General features: G+C 49.6%; 1 protein-coding gene across 1 annotated transcript in view; it reads left to right on the forward strand.

Annotated features, from left to right (window-relative positions):
• Positions 1-15,572, forward strand: part of SMG1 (SMG1 nonsense mediated mRNA decay associated PI3K related kinase) — a 1,471,505-nt gene that overhangs the window by 564,270 nt on the left and 891,663 nt on the right. Inside the window, exon 27 of the mRNA XM_085628855.1 lies at positions 11,351-11,495. Within this exon, the coding sequence (XP_085484981.1) occupies positions 11,351-11,495 (145 nt within the window). The remainder of the gene's footprint in view (positions 1-11,350; positions 11,496-15,572) is intronic.

Consider the following 15,572-nt stretch of genomic DNA (forward strand, 5'->3'; position numbering starts at 1 on the left):
GGACAGCTCGTACCCTGGTTCTGGTTGTCCTCGACACCTCCTGGTCCACGCAGTTGCAGAGACAAGCTTCAAGACATCACCTGTGTTCTGCATGACATCGCCTGGTTCCTTCCTGGTTCCACACGGTCACTGGCTAGTGACCCAGACTTTGTCCCCTCTGCTTGCAGGTGTTCTTCCTTCAAGATCCACCCTTGGATCCACCGGACATCTTCCTCCTGGCCGCCTGCCAGCATCTGTTCTTCAGACATCCATAGGATCCAGCGACGACACCCGACACATCTTCACACCTATGCACCCGTCTCCTGTGGGTGAGGTAACGCGAGTACTCTGGTGCTCCAATGGATATTGACTATCCAAGTGTCTAAGTCTTTAGTTGCTTCCTCCTAGTTACTTCGGAAGTGTCCTTATTCTTCCTATTTCCAATTGCTACATTCCCATTGACTTTAATGTAACCCGCGTGTGTGTTTCCACTCTGCACACGCTCCCCGTGGGCCTCCCACTTCCTAACTATTGGTAGGGTAGTGTAGCCCCAGCGATTCCCTAGGCCTACTCCCTGTTCGTGACGTGGTACTTATACCACGTTCTTAGTATATGGTTTGCGTGGCCCCTGGGCCTAACTGTATTTTTCCTGGGTAACTTAACGTATGCTACTTAAGAGATTGTTGTGCTTAGACCTCTGAACTCATAAAGAGTACTGAGGGTATATGTTAGAATAAATACATTCTAATTTTATATATATATGGAGTGGTGTCCTTTCATTTGGTATTCAAGGGATTGTAATGGTATAACAGCTGGCTTCACATGCCATACAGAGTTTAGCCTAAGACTGCTCTTGTCCATGCTACCACTAGGATACCTGGTCTATAAGGTTGACTTTACAACCAATCACCATAAGGGTTGTTTGGACTGATACAAGGTGTACACTAGAACTAGTGACCTCATATATCAGGCCAACTTCTCACAGCACTCGCCTTTTTGGTGAGAAGGCGGACAGTGCGCTGGCTCGGTTCAAGGACTCCCGGGCCACTGCCAAGTCCTTGGGTCTTTCGGCCCCGCGGCCGCAACTTCCGCCTTTCGTGGCCAAAGAAGGGGCGCCTCCTCACGTCTGCCCAGCCACAGAACCAACCTGCACGCGGTCGCGGACATGGATTCTGCCGAGGCGGTACTGGAGGTCAACGTGCCGGTCAGTCCACATCCACCCCGGCAGCATCCGCCTCAAATCCCTCCTAGTCTGAGCTTTCAGGCCCATTCAACGCCAGTGGGCGGCAGAGTTCGCCATCACCTGCTCCACTGGCGCTCCATCACGTCGGACAGATGGGTGCTGCAAATCGTCCGAAGGGGCTACTCCCTCCCCTTCGAGACGACCCCTCCAGCCATGCCACCGCTGAACCACCGTATGTTGGGGGATCATTTGCATCTTCTACGAGAGGAAGTTTCGGCCTTCTTGGCCAAAGAGGCCGTTGAGCGCGTTCCTGGTCCAGAAGTAGGTCGTGGTTGTTATTCCCACTACTTTCTGGTTCCCAAGAAGGGCAAAGGGGGCCTACGCCCGATCTTGGACCTCAGGAGCGTCAACGCCTTCCTCCGGATGGACCGGTTCAAGATGCTCACTTTAGCTCAGGTTCTGGCTGCCCTAGAGACTGGATGGTAGCGTTGGACTTGCAGGACGCTTATTTCCATATCCCCGCCCTGCCGGCCCACCGGCGTTACCTGCGGTTCACGGTGGGTCAGGAGCACTTTCAGTTCACCATGCTCCCCTTCGGCCTCACCAGTGCCCCTCGGGTGTTCACGAAAGTGATGGCGGTGGTCGCAGCTCATCTGCGCAGATCAGGGGTTCCAGTCTTCCCCTATCTCGACGACTGGCTGTTGAAGGCGGGCTCGCCCCAGCAAGTAGTCTCCCACCTCCAGACTACGGCCGACCTCCTGCACTCGCTGGGGTTCTCCATCAATGTGCCAACGTCGCACCTGAGTCCCTCCCAGAAGCTCCTTGTCATTGGAGCGGTTCTCGATTCGGCGCAGTTCCGGGTCTATCCGCCGGAACAGCGGGTCTGGGACATTCAGGCCCTGATTTCCATCTTCTGGCCTCTGTCCTGGGTTTCGGTCAGGTTGGTGCTGCGGCTTCTGGGGCTGATGGCCTCCTGCATCCTGTTGGTACCTCACGCCAGGTGGCGGATGCGGGCTCTGCAGTGGGACCTGAAGTTTCAGTGGGCCCAGCATCGAGGCAACCTGTCCGACCATGTCCTGATCTCGGAAGGCACTGCGAACCAGCTGCAGTGGTAGCTCACGAATCGCGATTGGGTTAGCAGCAGATCCCTCTCCATACCCCAACCGGAGCATGTCATAGTGACGGATGCGTCCCTCCTGGGATGGGGGGGCCATATGGGAGAGGTGGAGATCAGAGGACTCTGGTCTCCGGCGGAGACTCGGCTCCATATCAACCTATTGGAGCTGAGGGCGATCCGACTTGCACTGAAAGCCTTCCTTCCCTCTGTCCGGTGACGTGTCGTGCAGGTGTTCACGGACAACACCAACGCCATGTGGTATTGCAACAAACAGGGCGGGGTGGGGTCGTGGACCCTTTGTCAGGAGGCTCTGCGCCTCTGGACATGGGTGGAACATCAGGGCAAAAACCACCAAAAGTAACCAGGGTCAAAATGCAGGAGCCAAATTATATAACGAACAACGCCTTAATTAAGAAGGGAAAAAGCACAATTGTGAGCAATGACATTGATCTTGAATCCCATCAGCCACTATAAATAGCGCATATCATCATCTAGGATTTGGCTCCTGCATTTTGACCCTGGTTACTTTTGGTGGTTTTTGCATGTAAGTTTAAGGGATTGGTAACCACTGGGTCGGTAAATAAAATTCCCTTTGGCCCACCTCTCTAAAATTCATTGTTGGAATGGAACATCAGGGCGTCACCCTGGTGGTTCAACATCTGGCGGGCTCTCTGAACGCCAGAGCAGACGAACTCAGCCGCCGGTGCATGATGGATCACGAATGGCGTCTGAACTCGGACGTGGCACAAGGTCTCTTTCTGCAGTGGGGAGAGCCTTGGTTAGATCTATTCGCCACCGAAGAGAACGCGCAATGTCAGCAGTTCTGCGCGTTGGAATTTCCAAGGCGGCACTCGCTCGGAGACACTTTTCGTCGCGAGTGGAGTTGCGGTCTGTTGTACGCCTTTCCGCCTATACCACTTCTGCCCAGAGTGCTGAAGAAGATCAGGCGCGACCGGGCCCAAGTCATCTTGGTGGCTCCGGATTGGGCACGAAGGTACTGGTATCCCGAGCTACTCAGTATGTCCATCGATCCCCCGATACGACTGCCTCTTCAGGAGGACCTTCTGTCGCAGCAGCAGGGGACGGTCCTCCACCCGAACCTGTCCAGCCTCCACCTCAATGCGTGGAGATTGAGCGGCGACAGTTGATGCCATTTGACTTGCCTCCAGAAGTCTGTGATGTTATTCTGGCAGCCAGGCGTCCCTCCACAAAGACGGTATACGCCTGCCGGTGGAACAAATTTGTGGCATGGTGCACAGCAAAGGCTGTGGATCCCCTTTCTGCCCCTCTTTCTGAGGTTCTCCTCTTTCTTTGGCTCAGCAGGGCTCTGCTCTGGGAACCTTGAAGGGTCATCTTGCTGCAGTCTCTGCTTTCTTAAGGCTTTCTGATCAGCCTTCTCTTTTCAAGTCCCCTGTTGTCTCCCGTTTTCTCAAGGGCATTACTCATATGTTCCCTCCTGTTCCATTCGTAATGCCTCAGTGGGACTTGAACCTTGTTCTTACTTTTCTGATGTGCGCTCCCTTTGAGCCCCTTCACAACTGTCCACTTCGTCTCCTGACTCTGAAAACTGCCTTCCTGTTGGCTTTCACCTCCGCTAGGCGGGTGAGTGAGCTCCAGGGTCTGTCAGCTAAGCCTCCCTTCCTTTCGGTTCATCCGGATAAGGTTGTCCTCCGGACCCGTCCTTCTTTCCTTCCTAAAGTTGTGACTCCCTTTCACATCGGGCAATCTGTCACGCTGCCCACCTTCTTTCCGCCTCCGCATCCTTCAAAAGATGAAGAGAGGCTCCACCGTCTGGACCCAAAACGTGCGCTGTCATTTTATTTGGACCGCACGAAACAGTTCCGGGTGGACGACCAACTTTTTGTTGGATATGTAGGTGCGAAGAAGGGTAAAGCTGTGCACAAGCGGACCATCTCGCGATGGGTCGTGTTGTGTATTAAACTCTGCTATTCTTTGGTGAAAAAGGTCCCTCCTGTTGGGCTGCAAGCCCATTCCACCCGGGCCACAGCGGCGACAACTGCCCTGGGACGGGGAGTCCCCTTGCAGGACATCTGTCAGGCGGCTACGTGGGCTTCACTGCACACGTTCGCCAAGCACTATTGCCTGGACAGCCAAGTCCTGAGAGATGGCCACTTTGGCCGTTCTGTTCTCCAGGACTTTCTGGTGTGATCTTGGTTCGCAGGCCCACCTCCGGGGGTTGGGATTGCTGGGGTATCTATTCTAAGGTGAGGAATCTAACTAACGTGTTTCTTTCAGATGAACAAGTTACTTACCTTCGGTAACAATGTATCTGTAAGAAACATTAGTTAGTTAGATTCCTCACCGACCCACCCAGCCTCCCCGTTCTGCGAACCGACATCTAGGGTTAAGGTTCTCCCTTTCAGGGCCCTAGATTTTTTGGCACCAGTGTCGGTCTCTTGCGTGGCTCAGCGTCCCTGGCGCGGAAAGCTATGTATAAGAACTGACGTCAGCGCGCAAGGGCGGCGTCTAAGTACTCCGACGTCATTCCGGCGCACAACGCCGATGACGGACGCGGAGCCGCAGACGACGCCTAGTGACGCGCAAGGGGTATTGCTACAAAAATCTTTCCGGATCCAGCCTGACGCCTGGGGATATTCTAAGGTGAGGAATCTAACTAACTAATGTTTCTTACAGATACATTGTTACCGAAGGTAAGTAACTTGTTCGTTAGGCATCACCCTTCGCTTTCAAAGATCATATAAAGTCCCCTTCTGGTGAAAACAGGAGGTTTTGTTTTAAGACCAAATGTTTTCAAACAGAGCAGAGGTCTGTACACATACCTTGGCACTGCTGTGGTGGCTGTTTGGCAGCTGATTATTTTAGAAGCTCTGACATTTACTTGTGTATGCTCGGCTCGAGTGCAGAGTTGGGTCGCTGGTAAGGAACTGGGAATGGGTGTTGGCTTGCAGCCTCTGAAGTGATTGACAGGTAGCCCCAGGAATGCAGGGCTTAGGCCCTAGAAGCGTGGGACTGCTTCTAAATATGACACTGCTGTGCATCATTAATTGGAGGTCTCTTTAGACCCAGATAATTGCAGTCTAGGGCTGGTATTAGGTCAGCCCTGAGCCTGCATAGTGATTTAAAAACATAAAAGGATCCTGCTGTTTGGCACATGCTCACTGGAGCATGTGTCCATCTCAAGAGTGCTTGGCTGCCTGACTCTTATATCTTGCAAATCTTGGTGGGCGGTGCCCTTGTGCCATCTACTGACAACCACTGCTGCGCTTTTCAATGAAAAAGGTAACCACTAGATGTTAGTCCGACTCTATTCTACAGAAATAGGAGGGGATGCTTGTGAAAACAATTAGTCGAAGAAATATTCGACACGTAAAAGCTAATTATTAATTAATGTTGTTCTAAATGATAATTAGAATTGAGGAAATCTAGATGAGATTTTTAACAGATACGTAATACGCGTGTAAAAGATTTTCTACCAAATGCCATTCATGATAGAAGCAGATATATTTTTTATCTTTTGAAAACGCCTATTGTTATTTTCGTCCAACATCCAGAAGTTTAATTCAAATGAGTTAGAGATCTTACTAAAAACGAACAATAACTCAACTAGTCAATCAGTAAATGTATGTGCACAGGTAAGGCAAAAAATCCTTCCATTAAGCGGTTACAAACTAAAAGTGGTATTGTGTGCTAAAACAAAATACATAAACTAGCAACAGCTGCTGTTTCTGGGGTACCGAGGCTAGTTTTCTAGTCGGGCTTGAAGATTTCTTATCTCCTTTTTCCAAGAGACTACATGCGGAGGAGGGGAGTGAAGGGAAGAGATCAAGAGAACTGCTAACAACTCTGTGGCTTTCCAGAAAGGGGCGAGTGGAGAGACCAGGAACAGCCTGCTGGGATTTCGCTTCTCCTTTTTCTTTCTCAACCGTTCTTGCTCTCAGACGGAGAGAATGTGGCGCTGCGGTCAGAGCTTCCTACTTGGGAGCTGTGGATCCGTGTTCAAGTCTTGGCATTGGCTCAACGTCCTGTAATGCTGGGCAAAGCACTTAATTTCCCCTGTGCCCATGGCCAGCACTATATAAATCTACAAATGTAATTTGCTAATTTAAATTAATGGGAAAAAAACCCAGCAGAAATCACGGAGAGGTGGTGGGGCGGGCAAGCAGTGTTGTGGGTGGGGGAGATGGCTCAGGGAGATTAAGTGATGGCGCTGCAAATGAACGGCAATTTAAATTAAAGAAAAAATGAGCAGCGTCCTAGGAGGGTTAGTAGGGGTGGGCAAGCAGTGTTGTGGAAGGGGTGGGGGGGATGGCACAGTGAGATTGTGACAGCAAGGTGATTGAAGTTTCATGCACAAAAAAACCAAAGCAGAGGCAGGCCAACAAAAAAGAAGACTACTCTCCAAGTATCCTAAAATAACAAAGATTAAGAGCACATGTTAGAGGGGCAGTCCTCATGGGAGGTTACAAAAGTAGAAAAGGAGGGACGACTAAGCATATTCACCAGAGAAAAGCAGATGTTTAGGAACGACTGTAAAAGAATCCAACAAAAAAAAAAGCCGTGCTGGATACACCATGTCTCGAAGAGACTGAATGCACTGCCTAAGCGAGACCTAAAAATAATTGATATTTTTAAATAAATGTTGATGCCAAAAATTTTGCAACTGCTTCATAAATATGAATTTTACAGGTAAGTAACCGGTTCATTTAAATGAGACTTTACGCACCAATGCTTTAACATGGGAGAAAAGGCATATGTTGCCTACAGTTATTTAAGGGAGGTTTCTGAGGGTCTCCATCGGGATTTAGGGTCATAGGGGGCCAAGGTCTAAAGTACTACCAGCAGTTACTTGTTACCTGCATTAGGGTGCAGGGGTGCTGGTCGAGTTGGTAGCTCTGCAGGCTACACTGGTGGAAAGAAGGGACCTGGGGGCAAGTCTGGGAGCTCCCAATGCGGGGCTCGGGGTCACAAGGGAGCACATTCAGTTGTATGGTTCCTGAACTGGGGTGCGTAGGAGTAGATTGGAAAGGTCGGCTGGGCTATATGCATCATCAGGTCTTGCGGTTGAGGATCTCGCTGGTTGTGGGTGCAAAATCAGGACAGCTTGGCCTGCCTCTGGAGGTGGGTCTCTGCAGTTCTGACACCCCTCATTGCATGCTCGTTCTTGGTGTAGTGGAAGTCCGGATAGGACTTTCACGGGCTCTGTTTGCTGCAAGAGGTTCGGTACCCCAGGTATTGGTCCGTTGTGGCTCCAGTTGACCTTGCGTCCTCTCACTTGATGGCAGGACAGATCTGATCTTCAGAAGCACATTGTCCTCTTCCTGGGAGGCTGCTGCATCGGGCTTGCTGGGGAGAAGCACCTCGGTAAACCAGACTTTGCATTTTCAGTGCCTGCGTACTGCAGAGTAGCTCCTCTACTCCAAGGGAGATAGCTGGCAATTAGCGAAGGGATGGCAGTCTCCTGGGATTCTTGGAAGCTGTTTAGCTGCAGTATGAGTCGCTGGTCACGATTGTTGAGACTGGTGCAGGCAGGGCTTGGTGCCAAAAGTCCACAGCTAGTCTTAAGATATCGCATTTCTAGCAGCTCATCTTTGTCCTCTTCTTCTGGATCTGCTGAATCATGCACTTCAGGAGTCAGGGGTGCCACCTAAGTATTCATTAAGGGACTTTAAAGTGAGTGACAGGTAGTTGCCAATCAGCTAATTACCTTTAGGGTGTCTATATCTTGTATATGATGACTTCCTGTGGGGCATAACCCTGACTCAGAGAGCCTATTTCTGACAAAACTAAGTTAGTGGAATTCTAAAATTAGTATTCACATCAGGTAGCCTACCTTTGGGGTGGAAATAGCCTGAGAGGGGAACAGACCTCCTGACTAACTAATTTTCCTGCCTATCCTGGTGCCAAATGGACCCGGAGCAGTCTGGGAAAGTCTTGGGTTGCAGATCAAAGGCGGCAGAGCCCTTTGAAGCCTCCTGCCTTGATATGTTGATCACTTAGCTATTCTGCTTGGAGGAGGCGACAGCACCTCCAGACGGAGCAGGCATGGGTTTTGTCCTCTGATAGCACAGGCTCTCACCTGCAGGGTACCAGAAACCAGCATGTGGTGGCAGGCTGGGCTCTACCAGTCAGCCAGCACACTAGTAGTCTGTAAGTTTTCAGGAGGCACCTATAAGGTGCCCTCAGGGTTCATGTATTAATAAATCCATCACTGGAATCAGTATGGATGTATTAATATGAGATGTTTGATACCAAACATCTCTAGTTTCAGTGAAGCCATCATGATTTAATTTGAAAATCTGTAGAGCGCGCAAATGCCCAAGGCGCTAGTTGATGTGGAAAAGACTGCAGAAGATAAAGAGCTCTAACTAGGAGGTAAAAAGCCAGGTTTTTACAGCTTTCCTGAATGATAGGAGCGAGGTGCTGTTTTTTATTGTGATAGGGAGCAGGTTCCAGATCTGGGCCGTCTGCACCAAGAACCCCCGCCGCCCCCCCACTTGCTGCATTCTGTAGACGCTGGAGTTTTGTCAGATGTTGGATTTGTATCCCAGCATACAAGGCGTTGCCGTAGTCCTATCTGGACAATGCCAGTGCCGTTACTAGTGTTTTGCATGATTCATGGGAAATGAAAGGCAGTAGTCTTCGAACCATTTTTAAAGTGAACCACACAGTGGAAGTCAGTTTATATATCTGGGCTTTGAAAGACAGTTTAATATCCAATATAACTCCCAGGTTTCTGACTTTGTTCACTGTGAGGGGAACTCGCCTAAGCTGACCGGCCACCATTTAGGAGTCCAAAAATTTGTGTCTGCCCCGAGCAGCATGACTTCGGTTTTATCACTGTTCAATTTGACGCAATTAAGCTGCATCCAATAGTTAACCTGTCTCATGCCGTTGCTGAATTGGTCTGCTGTTTCCTCCAGATTGTTTGAGACTAACTCCACTATTTGGGTGTCATGTAGCTGTGGGAACTCGTAAACACCAGTGTCCGGCACATGTTTTCAAAATGGTGACCCTGTTCACTTGTAATATGTAACAATTGACTTCGACATCACTGGGGCATATCTGCTCATGCAGATATTGTTCACACATGTAGTATAGTGCAGCCTTCCTTAGGGCTGTAAGACCTGCTGTAGTGGTGACTTATCTATACTGTACGTAGTGTCTGTAGGCATGGCACACAGGAAGCATTCCACGTTTGTATCTTCACTTTTCTCTGTACAAAGGCAAGCAACCTGCAATGGCAGTTTACATTTTGGTGCTGAGGGGTCCCTTAGAGTGGCACAAGACATACTGCAGCCCTTAGGGACTGCTTGTAAGGGACTCTTTAGCCTCCTTGTCCTCGGTACCAGGGGTACCATTAACTAGGGACCTACCGGGGATTAAAGGTATTTCCAATTGGGGGATCAATTGTACTGTTTTAGGGAAAGAGATCTGGCACTGGTGACCTGGATACCAGGAACCCAGTGCACGGTCTAAATTGCATCAGATACCAGGCAAAAAAAAAAGTGACTGTCATTAGCAGTTGAAAGTGATACTATTTTGTTTCTGTAGACCTTGCTAGTCCCTAGGATTGGCTCCCTGTCTGAGTTGGTCTACCAAAGTAACTAACCAACCACAATGCAACTTACCAAAAGTTTTTGAACAAAAATTTCTAAATGTCAAATTTGTTGAATTTGCCAATGCTTGACCGCGGTTGAGTAAAAAGCTCATATTTACTGTATCTTATAAAATCTATCTTTCGAACACCTATATTTTTGCCCTCTCCTTTACCTCTCCTGATAGGTGTCTTCTCTTGGTGCAGTAATAGAATTGCAAGTTCTCACATTACAGGAACCTTTCATTCAGGGTCATAAGGACAAGGTGGTACCGAGAACCACCCCTACATTCCTTCCTTAGTTGGTGTCTCATTTACACATTAAACTTGCTCCTAGTCGTTTTTCCCCTACCAGACTCTGTAGCTGAGAGAGTCCTACACACTCTAGATGTTAAATGCACTCTCATGTGTTACAGTGACAGGAGTAATCTCGTTCATAAGTCAAACCAACTCTTTGTAGCCTTTGCAAAGTCTCGCAACAGTCAACCTAGAGCCAAAACAGGTATTGCTAGATTAATAGGTAAGTACATTCAGCCCGACTATCACAAGGTCAAAAGAGCCCTTGGTTTTACTCCCAGGCCCACTCAACATGAAAGAAGGCAGTAACTATGACCTTCTTTAGTATATTCCCGTGGCTGCCACATGTAAAGCAGCCAATTGGTCAACCCCACACGATCACCGAACACTCCTGTGTGGACATACTCACCAGACATGCTCGGTAGACCGCTAAAGTTGGTCCGATGGACCTTATTTCAGACATCTACATTGTCCACACGCTATCCACTACTTGTAGCAGAGTACTGCCTTATAGTCTATGAAGAGCATGTGTATCTGCAGCAGTACATGATACAAGCACCAATGGTAATTTGTAAGCATTCAATGTGTCGTGCTGTAGATTCACATGTGCTCACAGTCCTCCCTGAAAGCACGTGGCTTGGATCACGGGTCTCTTTACTACTTAACCTCCATTTGCAATAAACGTGCACCACTTTGTCTACTCACCACTCCATGCTACTCTCACCTGCTGTGCAAAAAACAATCTAGCATGAAGTCGGTGGTGATGCTCATTTCCAGCTAAGGGAGGAGTCATTTTATACCTCATGACTCCAAAGATGACGTCAAAGTAAAATAACTTGAAAATGTCCTGCCCAACACTAGACGGCACAAATATGTAGTACAAGGAAATCTACAGTACTATACTCTACAGACAGATGCTTACGTGATAAGTAACCTTTTTCTTATCTGTGTTTGAGGCACTTCATGCCAAGCAGCTACTTTTCATTTTTCTTTTAGCTGTTTCATGGTATTTCAAGATTTAGTTTTGGTGCAGTGACTTTAAAAAAAAAAAAAAAACATATCTTCATTTGCCATCCTTTTATTTTGTTATCTCGCTTCTTTGTATCTTGTCTGTGGCATGTATTTGATGTGATTTAAGTTACTCCTGAATATTTTGCCTTTTTATGAACTATAGTTTGAGTGTTATTTATTTTTATAGACCTGAAGAAACTTCTCCCTAGCATACTAAGCCCGGACCCAAGGGAACTTCAAAAAGCGATAGAAGTTCAGTTGCTCAGAAGTTCAGTTTGTCTCACATCAGCTTTCGACCAAGTAGATGAGCAGAAGTGGCAATCAATTACAGAGTAAGTTGCACGGCTGCCTTTTCTCATGAGAAACTGATGTAGAATTGTTCTAAATCCTGCATGTATGCAATTCCAAATTAAAGGGGACGTTCCACCCAACATATTTTTGGACATTAAATGACAGAATAATTTGGTTATTTTTTCCAATGTAACTTCTGTCACTTTGTTACAACTTCTTTCAAACTTTAGCAGGTTAAATTAACTCTTAGCAGGCTTCATATTTCCTCCTCTCCATTCTGGATCACATTTCAAATGTAGTGGATATGTGTTCCTATTTCAGTGCTCCAAATAAAATAACATGTTAGAGCTAAACAGCCACTGCTCTTCACATTCTCATGATATGACTTGATGTTTGGGAAGCTGGAACAAAGTTATGAATCCCACCATTGTTTGCCCAGGTATCTCCAAAAATTAATCTACTCCAACTAGGCAGGCATTATTGCAGCTGCTCAGTAAACATAACCTAACCGATGTCTCAAGTTTGTCAAACTCCGAAGAATTTTGAGGGGGCGGGAAGTGTTGTTGAATGGTTCATGCTATTTCAGTAAGACTGTGCATGTGGGCAACATAAATATCAAAACTGTGCAAGACTGAGTACATTCACACCCGGATATGTTGACGTGAGACCTGGCCAGCTCACAGTGCACCATTTGGAACTCTAACCTTACAAGGAACTAGATGGCATTTGCAACCTCAGAATATGACAACCCTGACTCCCCAAGAAAATCATGGAAACCGATCTGACCCTCTCGTTAGTAGCTCAGGGAAGGGAGACAAAGGAAATACTCAAATTGGCTTTTCAAACATTTATTGAAGCAATAGGAATCTTGTGTAAAATATGAGCGCTGCAATGAATAACAGAAGGAAACAAAACCGAGTAATCGGCATTACGAGAATGGTAAAGAAAATAAACAGTTCAACCATTGTGCTGTTATATTGATTATGTGAATACACATAATTGTATCTATACTCCTACCTAGTGCTTCCTATCCTAATCGTCATAGCTATGTGCGAATCTACCAGAATACCTCCGGATGATCTTACCCCCCCATTTACCTGTGGGTGTGTTTCATCTGGAAGCCCATCTTAGTGTGGATTAAGCCACCATCCTTCTCAGGAAGGTAACTGGATACAGCTGGACTGGAATTCTGGCATCGGGTGACCTCTACAGGTCTAACAAAATGGTCCTCTTCCTAAACAAAGGATCGATGTAGATGTATAATAAACTTCACCCATGCTTCCATGCTAGAGCTCTGGCTGTCCTTGTTGATTCTACCCTTGCAGAACTGTCGCCGAGCGGACAACATTTTGCGCAGTAAACTTAGTTCTTTTACAGAAAGTTCAACGGCTTGATAATATGCCTACGAAGAAGTGTAAGCAAACCCTTTTCTGAAAACATTATCCCATACGTTTGTGCAAGCAAATGTGCGTTAAAAGTAATTGTTTAAAAATGTCAACCATAAACGTGAATGTGTAAAATGGTGGTTTTCTATGCCCGGCGCCCCATGTAAGCACACGACAGTATGAGGGAGCTGCAGGGAGCGAGTGGTGTCTCTATTTGTCCTAGTCTCATGTCAGCTTGTGCCTGGTGCCTCTTGCTGCTGCTTTCCGGCATATGGATTTGCGTGGGCAAAAATGCTGAAGACCGCATCAACGTGAACGTCTGCCGGGGGTGCCAAACAAGATGGCTGTGCAGCAACACCGAGCCTCCGATCCTGCCCCAAAAATTACATCCTGAAGCATCCTGCTGCTCCTGTGCCCCAAATTATGCCTACCTGTTGCACATGAGTGGGGATCCCACCTGGGACGTGACACTGCCGCTCATATATTAAGTGGGGCCCGTATAACTGATGAACGTGCTGCGTGAACTGTGGGACGCCTGCTCCGCTGATGCAGTAGTGGCGTGATGAGGGCCTGTCCCGAAGGCCTGGAGTTGCCCTTCTTATCGGCGGTGGGGCTACACTGGTTGGAGGGGAGGCCTGTTCCCCAGTTTAGTCCCGGTCCGGCGTCGGAACATCCCACGCCCGAGAGCCTGCTTATCCAGGCCTCTACCTCCCAGACTTCCTTCCCGTCCGCTCCCCCAGATCGGGAATCCAAAAGGCTAGAACAGTTTGGGAAGAAGCTGTTCTTCTGTCTTAGTTTGGGGTTGCGGTCTATCAACACTGCGTGCCGTTTGGACCGTTATTCCCACTCCCTGTGCGATACAGTGGAGGACGTGCTGCCCCAGTGTCCGCAGGAGGCCTGGACACGACTCACCCAGGCTTTTGCCGAGGGGCGGGATGCGGCACGGCATGCAATCCGATGTGGACTGGACACAACGGACTCGCTGGGAAGGGCAATGTCGACCACGGTGGCTCTTTGTCGCCACGCCTGGCTGTGGTCCGCGAGCTTTTCCGGGGATGTCCAGAGCACCCTCATGGACATGCTCTTCGATGGCAGTCGCCTTTCTGGCGACAAAGCGGATAGTGCGCTGGAGCGCTTTAAGGACTCCAGGGCTACGGCCAAGTCCTTGGGCCTTTCGGCCCAGCGCCCGCAAACCTCCGCTTTTCGCTACTTTCGTGGCTAAGGAAGGGGCGCCCCCTCACGTCCGGCTAGCCACAGGCCGCAGACCCAACCTCCATGCGGTCGCGGATGTGGATTCCACCGAGGCGGTACAGGGGGACAATGTGCCGGTCCGTCCACATCTACCCCAGCAGCATCCGCCTCAAAGCCCTCCTAGTCCGAGCTTTCAGGCCCATTCCACGCCAGTGGGAGGCAGAGTTCGCCATCACCTCCTCCACTGGCGTACCATTACATCGGACAGGTGGGTGCTGCAAATCGTCCGAAGGGGCTACTCCCTCCCCTTCAAGGCGACCCCTCCAGCCATGCCTCCGCAGTGCCACCGAATTTTGGGGGATCACTTGCAACTTCTGCAGGAGGAAGTTACGGCCCTCTTGGCCAAGGGGGCCATCGAGTGCGTTCCTGGTCCAGAAGTAGGTCGTGGTTGGTATTCCCACTACTTTCTGGTTCCCAAGAAGGGCAAAGGGGGCCTACGCCCTATCTTGGACCTCAGGAGCGTCAACACCTTCCTCCGGAAGGAGAAGTTCAAGATGCTCACCTTAGCTCAGGTTCTGGCTGCCCTGGACCCTGGAGACTGGATGGTAGCGTTGGACTTGCAGGACTCTTATTTCCACATCCCCGTCCTGCCGGCCCACCGGCGTTACCTGCGGTTCAAGGTGGGCCAGGAGCATTTTCAGTTTACCGTGCTCGCCTTCGGCCTCACCAGTGCCTCTCGGGTGTTCACGAAAGTGATGGCAGTGGTCGCAGCTCATCTGCGCAGATTGCAAGTTCCAGTCTTCCCCTATCTCGACGATTGGTTGTTGAAGGCGGGTTCGCCCCAGGCAGTCGTGTCCTACCTCCAGACTACGGTCGACCTCTTGCATTTGCTGGGGTTCTCCATCAATGTGCCGAAGTTGCATCTGAGTCCCTCCCAGAAGCTCCTCTTCATCAGAGCGGTTCTGGACTCGGCGCAGTTCCGGGCCTATCCTCCGGAACAGCGGATCCGGGATATTCAGGCCCTGATTCCCATCTTTCGGCCTCTATCCCGGGTTTCGGTCAGGTTGGTGCTGCGGCTTCTGGGTCTGATGGCCTCCTGCATCCTGTTGGTGCATCATGCCAGATGGCGAATGCGGGCTGTGCAGTGGGACCTGAAGTTTCAGTGGGCCCAGCATCGGGGCAACCTGTCCGACCACGTCCTGATCTCGGAGGGCACTGCGAGACAGTTGCAGTGGTGGCTCTCGGACCGCGATTGGGTCAGTGGCAGATCCGTCTCCCTACCCCAACCGGAGCACGTAGTGGTGACGGATGCGTCCCTCCTGGGATGGGTGGGCCATATGGGAGAGGCGGAGATCAGAGGCCTGTGGTCTCCGGCGGAGTCCCGACTCCATATCAACCTTCTGGAGCTGAGGGCGATCCGACTTACACTGAAGGCATTCCTTCCCTCTGTCTGGGGAAGTGTAGTGCAGGTGTTCACGGACAACACCGCCGCCATGTGGTATTGCAACAAACAGGGCGGGGTGGGGTCGTGGACCCTTTGTC

Source organism: Triturus cristatus, chromosome 10 (assembly GCF_964204655.1).
Source record: "Triturus cristatus chromosome 10, aTriCri1.1, whole genome shotgun sequence".
Lineage (NCBI taxonomy): Eukaryota > Metazoa > Chordata > Amphibia > Caudata > Salamandridae > Triturus > Triturus cristatus.